Raw genomic sequence first — 13081 nt, forward strand, 5'->3', positions numbered from 1 at the left:
CATCTACCCAGACCACGTTTTGCTTGCTAAGGTCTATACCTAGATGCTACCTGTTTCAGAAGGGAAAATTTATCTAATCCCTGCAGGACAGCTTGTAAACAAGCAGTAATCCAGGACCTATTCAAGTACTTCATTTACAAGACAAAAAGACCACTTAAAACCTTTGACTGATATTTGGATCACTGTTGCTCACCCCTATCAAAAATGTATAAGAATATTTGACATGTTGGGGTGCTGAATGGCTCAGTCAGTTAAGCGTTGAACTCTTGATTCTGGCTCAGGTCATCATCTCACAGTTCGTGGGTTTGAGCCCCACATCGAACTCTTGATGGTGCAGAGCCTGCTTGAGATTCTCTCTCTCCTCCTCTCTCTCTCTACCCCTTCCCCACTCAAGCTTGCTTTCTCTCAAAAGAAATAAATAAACTTAAAAGAATGTTTGACATGTCATAGTTGTAAGATGATTTTAAATATAATTAATACATTATTATTAAGAAAACTACATAGTAATACATAATTAAGTTACCCATATGTACATAATATACAACCATATACATGCATAATTAATACTAGTATTTTAAGTACTTTACATACATGAGCTAATTTTTTAAAATATATACTTATAGACAGATTACATTACTATTCCCATTTGAAGAATAAGAAATTAAAATTTACATAAAGTAATTACATAGAGAAATATAATTAAGCTATTGTGAGATTCAAAATCAGATTTTTCTGATTCCATAGTCAATTTTTATATTCACTCCACTATGCTGAAATTATATAATCTGAATGATGACTCTATATATTCATTTTGGCATTTCCATATAAACTAATTCGTCATACTTTAAAAAAATCGGGTTTGCTTTTATCTGTTTAATGTTGAATTCTTAAGTATCTTCGGATTGCAGTTCAAGTAAGGCCATGTTTAGCATTTTTTCCATACCAGTACCATTCCATAAATGTAGGGTAATGTAGGGATGATAGAGATGAAATTATATAATAAACAAATTTGCATCTAAATTGGAATGATACTGTTTCCAAAGAAATGACATTTCCAGTTTTCAGAATAATAACTCACGGATGTTTTTATATCATCTCACCAATACAACTGTTTATCAAACACTAGAATATGCATACACGGTACCATTCCCATCTCTTACTGTTTTAGTTTAACTTCTACACATTCAGTGGGAGAGATTCAAAAGTCTAGACAGATACCATAATGTAAAACAAAATGAAAATAAAAGTATTTGAGTAAATTTTTAGAGAATGATATATTAACATCATATTCAGATAAGACGAACTAATTTCATAAAAGGAGTCAGAAAGTTTTATTCTGATTTAAAAATCTGTGTTTGAATTACTTCTTTTCTTCATATTCTTTTTTCAAGTGGGGAAAACTAAATTGCTTTTGAAATTTATATACCCACACAATAACACAATTTAGGAAACAAAAGTTGAATTTTATGTATAATGACTTTGGATATAGTGATAATGATAAACCTTATAGTGAAGTATCTGCATTTATTTACTTTTTCAAAACTAATTGTATTTCATATGAAATAAAAGTTATTTTTATATTTTTATACTAGATATTTTATTTATTTTAATTTATTTTACTTTCTATAATTTATTTTTTTTTATATTTTATATCCAAGTTAGTTAGCATATAGTGCAACAATGATTTCAGGAGTAGATTCCTTAATGCTCCTTACCCATTTAGCCCAACCCCCCTCCCACAACCCCTCCAGTAACCCTCTGTTCTCCATATTTAAGAGTCTCTTATGTTTTGTCTTCCTCCCTGTTTTTATATTATTTTTGCTTCCCTTCCCTTATGTTCATCTGTTTTGTATCTTAAATTCCACATATGAGTGAAGTCATATGATATTTGTCTTTCTCTGACTAATTTCGCTTAGCATAATACCCTCTAGTTCCATCCACGTAGTTGCAAATGGCAAGACTTCATTCTTTTTGATTGCAAGTAATACTCCATTGTATGTATATATACCACATCTTCTTATATTTGATATTTTAAATAAATATTCTTTTTAAAGCTCCACAGTGTTTCACGAAACTCCAAGATGCAAAGCTGCATAATAAACTTATTTTCACTACTCACTATCACACGCCTAAAGAATTCAATAATGAGTGTTTTAAAAATTATTCTTCTTAGTAGTTTAGCAGTTTCTCCAAATAAACAGCTGGAGTTACTCTAGGATTTAGATTGTGGATTATGGATTAGAAAATTAAGAATTAATCAAAGAATATATAATAATCTTTGCTTCTAGTACATCTGTCTTTGGTAATTTACTAGAGGCCCTCTTGACCAGAGGTAGTTTGGTTAGAAGTAGTGAAAACATATGGAAATACTTCACGGAAATCATTTTCATGTATTTTAGGAGTTGATACTGTAATCAGCTTATGAAACACAGAGGCTATTATTACATATTTTAAAAGATGCAACATCAGGTTCAATTATTTATTTTGAAAAAAATAACATATTATGATAGCCTAAAACCCTAATTCAAAAACTAAACTGGACCCCAGTGAGTATGAATGTAGTGTATGGCAAAGAAAGGGGTGTATAGTCTGTATGTGGGGATTCAGGAGTAAGAGGGGAAGAGCTGTATGAAAAAGAGACATAATCAACATGTACATATAACAAATATCTTTCAGGGCAGTAAATTTTGAGAATATTAATAATTGATATGTATTAACATACATGTTTTATTTATATTCTTATTTATATAACATATTTATATTTTTTCTCTTCTGTATTTCTTTCTTTTAACTTTTTCAAATTTATTTACTTTTTTATTTGAGAGAGAGAGAGAGAGAGAGAGCAGGGGAGAGGCAGAGAAGAGGGAGAGAGAGAGAATCCCAAGTAGGCTCTGCACTGTCAGCGCAGAGCCCAATGTGGAGCTCGAATTCACAAAATGTGAGATCATGACCTGAGCCGAAATCAAGAGTCAAACGCTTAACCAACTGAGCTACCCAGGCACCCCTCTTTTGTATTTCTGTGTATATTCTTATCACTTATGATGAACAAAATTTACTCTTAATTTCCATTGCTTTAAGTTTCATAGACTCTGTAACTATGTATAACAATAGACTAAACTAATATATGAAATGAAACCATCCACTGATATACTTTGTCCGTATTACTCATTTATGTTCCTGGAAAATAAGGTTGTGTGTATTACAAAAATAAATTTAGCCTGTGAAACTGATGTTCATAGGTAGTTTAATTTCAAAATAGAACTTTGCGAGACTAGAAATTAAGTTAATTTGTTTATAATATTCATCTAATAAATAAATATTCATTATCATTTGTATGCAATCAATAGATGATATTGGAAGATCTGAGAGTATATTATTATATATTGCCTGAATGAGTTTATCATTTAATTTAGTATGATGTAATGTGTTAAAACATTTTGTTTGGAGTCAAAGGCTTAGGTACCTACAAGTAGAGAAAAATCAGAAACAAACAGAATCTCAATTAACCTGAAAGTGTCACAAATGTTAATTATATTTAAAATTATGCCATAGGTTATGTATAGAAGTACAGGAATGCAACATTCTACTGACACTCGGAATGTATGTTGTTCTTTCTATGAACATACACACTGTCTGTGTGTATATCCAAATACAGAAAATCTTCTGTGTAAACCTTGTCTATTAATCTGTTATATATCACAGAAGTTTACTTTATTACACTTTGAAAAATAAATTACCCAGAAACTGGATAAAAACAATGATCAGAGTACTGAATGATGTCTCAGGAGTGCATCCTTTTGTGGGATCAGGACTCAGTCTGTTTGTTATGTTAATAATTGACTCAATGAAAATTAAAGCATGCATTACCAGATCCAATGATTGAAGAATTAAAAGAAAGAATGTAATTACCATAATTGGTGAAATATAATTGGAAGAAAACTTTTTACTATGACCTTGACATTATTTAAAAAGTGGTTTTAAAGACCTAAGTTCAACTTTTGCAATATGATCTCTATTTTATACCTTAGAAGCATTAGAAGAACAGAGAAAAGCAAAATATCTGACTTGTACATTTCCTTAAATTAATCTCCCAGAGAAGGAAGCAAAGAAAATGTTCTTTTCTCCAAGGAAAATAATACAAAGTACCAAAAGTAAAGCCATTTGCCCTTCCCAGGAGAAAAGCATGCCTGTGTTCAAATCAACCAATCTCTGTAATGTTTCCCAGTCGTTACAGCCATCATTGTGTACTCATTCTCTTAGGGAACAATAGAAAACATCACCACTATACCCACAGGGGAAGAAAGTAGGTCATCCTTTCGTTTTCAACTTTGCTTTATAGCATATATTGATTGTTACAGTTATTAGCTCAATTCATCTGATTTAATAATATTCAGCTTCAAATAAGGTTTGATTTATTTTTACCTCAAAAACTTCTTCATCCAAAATCCTGGTTCCAAAAACCGTGATTCCGTTGGTGTCAACGATTGCTCTCTCACTTCTATCAAGTGGTTTTGTGGTTTTCTTCTTACAATCAACAATCATTGTCACAGTCTTCTTCTCCACGCTAATTGCAACCCGATGCCACCTAAAAAAGCCAATTCCTTTGTAAGCTTCAAAGATATTGTTGCCACACCATTACTCATTTTAAAATACAATGTATTTTAAATTGTGAAAGTGAGCTGAAAATGTACAAAAAGTAGGCTCATTTATTAATCAGTTAACAGGTGATGACTTACTGTTTACCCAGAATAGTGCTAGATACTAAAAAGGGTACAAGTGGTATAAAATGCACACCAGGGGTGGCTGTCTATGCTGATAAGGAAGTGCCCATCCTTTGCTACACTTTGTGTTGTTGCAACAAAAGCTTAATCTCACCATGTCCTGATGAGTATATGTGATAGAGATCAGGGGTGGGACATGAGGTAAGTAATAGTTTCTATGTACGTAAATGTTTTCTTCCAAAAGGAATTCCACTTAATTTTTTTGTTCTCTTTTTGCTCTAGAGATCCCCTGAGATGAACTGTAAAAGGGTACGTCTACTTATTGAATGACTGCTCCATCTGGAACAACTGAACGTTCTAATTGTAAAACACAATGTGCTTCTCTGTCTTTATTCACATTTATTTCAAGTGCTTTCGTTTTCTTTTTCCACTTTAATTTCAAGACAGTTATAGATCACTACTGTGGGCAGGATCCAAAACTGAGACACAATATCTCTCCTTCTTTCCAGGGTTGGCAGGAAGTGGGAACACTGAAAGAAAGCATAGTCAACGCATGTGTGGAATGAGAGTCTCAATTCACTCTGAAGCTACTGCTCCAGCTAATTCAGGGCAGCGATGACAGGCTTAGGGGGTAGACATGGGCAGCTCTGTGGAAACATATATACCCTAATCTTACTATAAAATGGTGGGTTTTATTAACACTATCTGGTGCTAACATAAACCACTGAGTGAACGTCATTTGGATTTTGCAAACCACTCTGGTTTATATATTTTTTTCCAAATGAAAAACGCTAGATTAATATTGCAGAAGTGTCTAGGACTACATCCATAAAATAAAGTACCTAAAAAGTTGCAGGAGCCTTCCTAAAATGTCTATTTCATGTGACTTGGCATGGCTACTGATGAGGACCAAGTATATTTCCATATACGCTTAATCTTTGGTCTTTCCATAGCACATTCAACTAGCATAGGCGTCTGCTTAGTTTGAATCAAGCAAAGATTTATTTTGGAGCCACTTAATACTGTGAGAGTAAAATTTACACATATTTCTGCCAAGAAGCCTGTGTCTTAACTTAAACCATCTCCACTATTGTAAGTATGTGCTTTTCATTAACAGAAAATAAAAATGAATTCAATTGTTAAAAGTTGATTAGGACTCTAAACTTGACCTTATTGTTGATTAATTTCAGCTCTGATAATAACGATATGTCATAATCATGGTATCATATATAATTATCAAAATATGAAACCATTCTTAATTATTCTTTTTGTACACAGTACATTCACATCATCAGAAAATCTTTTACTCAGTGTATATACAGAATCCAGTGTGTCTCAACTACCCAATCTGGAAGCTCTCTCATCTAGACTCCTTAATGGTCTCTGCTTCCACTCTCATGCAACTGTGTAGTGACCATTTTAAAACACAAGTCAGATAAAGTCTCCTTGCTAAAAACAAGGTATTATTCCCAGTAAAGCTGAAGTCCTTACTCTGTCTCACAGGAGTGTCCTCTGGCCCGCCGACCTCACGCCCAACTTTTGCTTTCTCGCTCCCTACACTCCAGCCACATTGCTGCCTCTTTGCGGTCCTTTGCACATGTTCTTCACTCAGCCAGAAGTGCTCTTCCTCCCTATCCCCACATGGCTCACTCCTTCACTTTCAACATGCCTTTGCTCAGTGCAACAATATCAAAGAGATGCTTTATTGAAAACAGCATCCCCTTAAATTCCTTACCCTGATTTATTGTCATAGCATCACTTTTCATATTCATTTCTTTTCATATTCATTATTAAGGATAGTATTTAAATTGCTCATAAAAGCCTAGTTTTTCCTGCCACTAAGATGAAGTTTTCTCCATGGTCCTGACAAAGATACATTGAGCGTGGATTTTTTTTCATCTGCATGGCCATTTCCTTCCTACATTTATGACTAAATGTCATATTTCAGATCAGGCTAACTTTAGAAGCCTAGATTCAGCAATAAAATGCCAAGTAAATTTAGCAAACATTTATTTGTATTTAGCTGTTCCCTAAGTGAAAGGCAATGTTCACAATGCAGAATTCAGAATTCAGGATGATTTTCAGAAGAGTATGATGGTTACTATCGAGTCTAACTACCTCTGCCACTTTGAAAATATATGATCTCAGGCAAGTTACTTACACTTTCTGTGCCTCGGTCCCCTATTCTGTAAAATGGATTTATTAACATTATTTTCTTCAAAGAGTTGTGAAAATTAAATGAGTTGACTGCATATAAATTGCTTCAAACAGTACATACCCCATATCAAGCATTATGAAAACTTCTTATGATTGTCAATATTAACATGCTTGAATAAAAGGCAAGTCAAGTCAGGTCATTCCTCTGCTCAAAAAGTCTACAGTGACTTCCCATGTCACTCAAGATAGAACCCAAAGTGTTAGACCCATCGACAAAGCGTTATACCATTTGGCCTCCCATGGCTCATCCTCATCATCCCACTCTGCTCCTGCCACGTGGGTATCCTTGACATTGCTTAGACAAATCAGCCACACCTGGAATCAGAGGCTGTGTATTTGCTTCCCCTCCTCCTGGAATAGTATATACTATTAGTTAGTATAATTAGTTAGTATACTATTAGTTAGTATATAATAGTATATACTATTAGCAAGGCATGCACCCCAGATTCTTCACCAGTCACCTTCTTAGTGAGATTTTCCCTGATCTCAATCCTTAAAATTGCACCCTCCACCACCATCTCCTATCTTCCTCGTTGTCTACCCAGACTAAAAGAAACTATGTGCAATTAGGTATTTTATTGTTTTGTTCATTGCCGTATCTCTAATCTCTAGAAAAAACTGCTTCATACTTTATGAATATTTGTTGAATGGTTAAATGAGATAATTGCTTTCAACATGGTGAAAACATTGAATTATTATGTTACTTACTTCCCGTCAGCGATGTTAACGGTTCTGAAGAGGGGATAGTCTTCAGGGGCAGGTTTTCCAGTGTGGTCTTCAAACAGGAAAACAGGTGATCTCCCAACCTCAACACCGACTTGCTGAATACCATGCTCGTTATATATAGATAAAAGGAAAGACTGAATTCCTTTTTTGGGTTTTATTGTAAATAATATTGAAAAATCTTCTGGAAAAGTTCCTCCTGAGAAGAGAAGGCCAAAGGCTCAGGAATGTCAAATTCCCAAATTATTCCTGGATCACCCTAATTTTTTAACTTCTTCGGTGGCCTTAATGAGTCATGCTGATTAGAAAGGGCACATGCATCCCAATGTTTATAGCAGTGCCATCAACAATAGCCAAATTATTAAAAGAGCCCAAATGTCCATAGACTGGTCAATGAATAAAGAAGTGGTGCCCTCTCTCTCTCTCTCTCTATATATATATATATATGTATATATATATATATACACACATACACAACGAGATATTACTTAGAGATACAGAAGAATGAATCTTGTCATTTGCAACAACATGGATCAAGCTAGAATGTGTTATGCTAAGTGAAATAAGTCTAACACAGAAAGAAAAATATCATATAATTTCACTCATATGTGGAATTTGAGAAACACAACAGATGAACATAGGGGAAGGGAAGGAGAAACAAGATAAAAACAGAGAGTGAGGCAAACCATAAGAGACTCAAACACAAAGAACAAACTGAGGGCTGCTAGAGGGAGGTGGGGAGGATAGGTTAAATGGGTGATGGGCATTGAGGAGGGCACTTGTTGGGAAGAGCACCGGGTGTTACATGGAAGTGATGAATCCTGGGATCTACTCTGGAGACCAAGACTGTATACTGTGTGCTAACTAACTTGAATATAAATAAATTTTAAAAAACAAGTCATGTAAATTCAAACAGTAATAACAACACAGATTAAAAAACAAATGGGAAAGGGATGATAATAAGCTTTCTCTGAAATAATTGTCCAAGCTATATTCAAATTTTAAACCTGCTCATTTAAAGCACAATGACTATGTAGAATTCAACTCAAAGTTGAATCCTAACTCAAAGTTAGGAAACAATATCAATCATTTTGCCAGTACAATATTAAATGCACAATAAGAACTTTTAAAATAAAAAAATACCACTTTGATCTAAGATTTGTATTTTCAGCATTCTCTAATCTGTGGCCATACACCCTCTCTTTAAAGAGGCATCGCAAGGACACGATATATGAAGGTATTTTTTTGTCATCCATTAAAAGCTAAAGAGTTTCTCATCAGTTTTTCCTATCACACAAAAGGCAATTTCACCAATAAAAAGCTTATAGCATTATAAATCTGAACTATCAGATACTTGGTTAATTTGATTCTAAATTCAAGAGGGCAAACTGTCTTTTTTTTTTTTTTTTTTTTTCTTTTCCCTCTTACCACTATACTCTAAATATCCAGCATGGGGCCAGATCTACCTAGGTGCTTAGTAAGTATTTATTAAGTAAACACATCAGTTAAATGACTATCACAAATATTTCTCAGATAGTTAAGCAATGGCTGCTTGTATATGTTTTATAAAAACATTGCATGTTAAATTTTGCATTTTACTCTTCAAAAATACTTTTACATATATATCTTATTTGAGCCTCTATCTACCCTGGAATAGAAGTAAAACGGGCATTATAATTCAAAGGATGAGATTATTTCAGTTAAAAAGTTTTCCGTGTGCAAAACTCGTGTTTATGTGCGTGTGTAATCAGTGATATCTAGGACAACACCAGGAGCTTCCATATTCAATCCATTCATTCTAAATTCTATTCTACACGGTAGTATAAAATAATAAAAATACTCTGAATATGACTGCCACGGATTCAAATTCAAAAGATTATAGGACACCAGCAATTCTAAAACTTTATTGGAATAGGAGAAATGTTTGTGTGTAAAGGTATCTTACATCAATTCACCAAAACACTATTTATAATCCTGAAATATTAAAATAGCCTGTAATGGTTGGGACAGGCTAAATAACATATAAAACATCTGCATATGCAGTGTTTGTAGACACTTAAAGTAGTAGGAGACATTTTACGAAATTGGAATTATTTAAATTTTTTTTTTCAACGTTTATTTATTTTGGGGACAGAGAGAGACAGAGCATGAACGGGGGAGGGGCAGAGACAGAGGGAGACACAGAATCGGAAACAGGCTCCAGGTTCTGAGCCATCAGCCCAGAGCCTGATGCGGGGCTCGAACTCCGGGACCGCGAGATCGTGACCTGGCTGAAGTCGGACGCTTAACCGACTGCGCCACCCAGGCACCCCTGGAATTATTTAAAATGTGGAAATTAAATAAGAGTATGTCACAGAGAAAGCAGTCAATTAATGTTAGGTATTTGGTTCTATAATATCTACTTATATCTGTATGTATTTCTATATCTTTATCCATACGTATCTATATCTACATAGATAAATAGGTATCTCCAAACTAAAAAGTTATTTATTTAAAATTATTAATTTTATTTTAAAAAATAATTTACCAAACAACTTTGCCATATCACAAGTAGGTCATAAAAGCTCTGCTATCACATCAAAAATTATTTAAATATAGATATAGTTTTGTTTCATTTAGATGTCACAAAGACATACAATTTTATTTGTATATAAATCAACAGAAGAAAGATAATCATATAAATAAAATGGAAAAGTAATAAAACATTAATTAATAAAACACGTTTTACCTGCTTATACTATAAATAAAAATCTAGGTAGGTAATCAGCCTGCTATTGAAGAAGCTCCATGGCCAACTTTTTCTTCAAATAAGTAGCTCAGAATGTTGAGAATCACAGGAATTCTTTCCCTAAATGTACCTCAATTTTTCAAATATCTCCTACATTGAAAAAAAAGATGCTAAAATATTATGAGCTAGGGGAAAACAATTATTTTTTTTTCCATTTTTGCAAAACCATCATGAATTAATGTCTACATAGAGACATTTAGGGAAAAAAGAATTCCAGGAAAGAATATATTCATATAAGACTAAATAAGTTATAACAAATTATAATTAATGATCCAATTTGTACAGAACGACTTTTGAAACTGTCATGTGCTAACCACTAATGAGTAAAATCTTTCAATTATATAAGTATTTCCCAATTAAAAAAAATTAATGTTTATTTTATTTTTGAGACAGAGAGAGACAGAGCATGAGTGGGGGAAGGGCAGAGAGACACACAGAATAGGAAGCAGGCTCCAGGCTCTGAGCCGTCAGCACAGAGCCCAACTTGGGCTCTTGACAACCACAAGATCATGACCTAAGTGGAAGTCGGACGCTCATCCGACTGAGCCACCCAGGCACCCCAAAGTATTTCCCAATTTCAAATTAGGCAATAAGATTATAATTATAATCTTTATGCTATGACATTTGAAAAAGAGAATTTAGCTACCTAAAAAATCATGACTTGATGTCAAAATATTCAGCCTAACCTAGGCACCTCACCTTAGTTTCTTCCCTATAAAACACTAAGCAAAACTGTCCATAACTGACTAAATGTATCAGAGAGAATTCATTATGATATTACTTCAACAACAGGAATGCAACCACTTACTATGTGAAATTTTATCTCAAATAACAGTGATCAGTACACATGATAAAATAAAATGTGAAAATTTTCAACTTAAATAATTTGTGTTTTGAAATGTATAAATGTAAAGTAAAAGCATCCACTCTGTTGAATGACTGCTGTTAAAGAAAAAATACTATTACTACTTTTGATATGCATGTAAACATAAAATCATACATATATAATAATCATAATTCACACTGAATATATCAAATTCAATACTGATTCTTTTTTTTTGTATGAATTTTATTGACAAATTGGTTTCCATACAACACCCAGTGCTCATCCCAAAAGGTGCCCTCCTCAATACCCATCACCCACCCTCCCCTCCCTCCCACCCCCCATCAACCCTCAGTTTGTTCTCAGTTTTTAACAGTCTCTTATGCTTTGGCTCTCTCCCACTCTAACCTCTTTTTTTTTTTTTTCCTTCCCCTCCCCCATGGGTTCCTGTTAAGTTTCTCAGGGTCCACATAAGAGTGAAATGTGGCAATGAGAAAAAATACTGATTCTTAAAATGGGCTTTTAATATCAATAGACAGTGCATGCATAAATAAATTTTATATAGAAAAGTCACAAAATTTCATTATTTGATTTTAATTTTCTCAAATTGTGGTTAATATATTTCCATGTGTCATATGTCTCCCTTTAACTAAAATACCTTTTGATGTAGCTTGGTGGTCAGCAGGATTTTGAAAATGAGGAGGGAAGGCCATTTTTGCATAGTGAGAAAGCTCACTTAATCTAAAAGAGACAGAGACTGTCTCTCAGCTTCACATCATTCACTGGTTCTGTGATTATATTGAAATACTTTACATTTCTAACACCTAATCCATTACTTGGGCTTAAATAGTCTTCTCTCCAGATGGATATGAAGATAAAGATCAATATACACAAAGTTTCTTGTATAGCATCTGTCCCACAGCAGGTGTTCTAGAGAAGGCAGATAGAACTTGTAAATTATAGCTTCTATTCAGGTCACATGTACAGTGTTCTCAGACAGTTAAATTAAAGGTCTCAAATAAGGACTTTAGAGGGCATGTACCTTAATTAAACAGAATTTTGCAGTGACCATCTGATAACCCTTCAACCCCACCCCAATATTGAACTTTCCAATACTACTACTTACTTTTTTCATTAGAAAAGAAGTCGCTATTATGTCTTCCCATAATGGAAGAAAGAGTATTCCAAATAATTTTTCAAAGATCTTTTTTACTCATTTGATAAAGAATAATATTCATTGTTTGGATGTTTTTAACTATGAAAATGTCACTGATCATTTTTATTAATTGCCATTTCGCATTGTTTGACAGGAAGCTTTACCCAAATGGAAGATTAAGTTAAATTCACTTGTGTGGGACGGGCGGATGAGGTCTCTATCAGAGGAGTCTCTTCCTATCTGAAATAACTGTTTTGAGAATTATGTGCCTAAGTCACAATACTGTGAGAAGGGGGAAAAAAAACCCTTCAGTATAAAGGAATATTGTTAACTCTCATGAAAGGAGAGCCCAGAGGCATACATTATATTCTTTTCCACGGATAACAGAAATGATTGGATTAATCAAACTACCAATTTGGAAGGCACAAAAACTGACCCTGAAGTGATGAACCAAAATATAAAAAATTAAAAATTAACTTTTTGAGTATTTCTAAAGCTTTTTCATTAATGTATTCTTCCCTGTTTTTTTCTCTTGACAATTCCCATCCCTATCCTATTTCTGCATTGGAGTGCAGATAAATAGAAAAGCAACATTATTTTTACATTTGCAGCTTTTAAATTTGATTTTTAACATACTTTTATGGATTTAATAA

General features: G+C 33.5%; 1 protein-coding gene across 11 annotated transcripts in view; it reads right to left on the reverse strand.

Annotated features, from left to right (window-relative positions):
* The window catches only part of COL11A1 (collagen type XI alpha 1 chain), a 218987-nt gene that overhangs the window by 175805 nt on the left and 30101 nt on the right, over window positions 1-13081 (reverse strand). For all 11 annotated transcript variants that reach the window (XM_043575696.1, XM_043575701.1, XM_043575700.1 and 8 more), the window contains 2 exons: window positions 7647-7860; window positions 4423-4585 (listed from right to left, as the gene is read on the reverse strand). In XM_043575696.1, the coding sequence (XP_043431631.1) occupies window positions 4423-4585; window positions 7647-7860 (377 nt within the window). The remainder of the gene's footprint in view (window positions 1-4422; window positions 4586-7646; window positions 7861-13081) is intronic.

This window comes from Prionailurus bengalensis, chromosome C1 (assembly GCF_016509475.1).
Source record: "Prionailurus bengalensis isolate Pbe53 chromosome C1, Fcat_Pben_1.1_paternal_pri, whole genome shotgun sequence".
Taxonomy (NCBI): domain Eukaryota; kingdom Metazoa; phylum Chordata; class Mammalia; order Carnivora; family Felidae; genus Prionailurus; species Prionailurus bengalensis.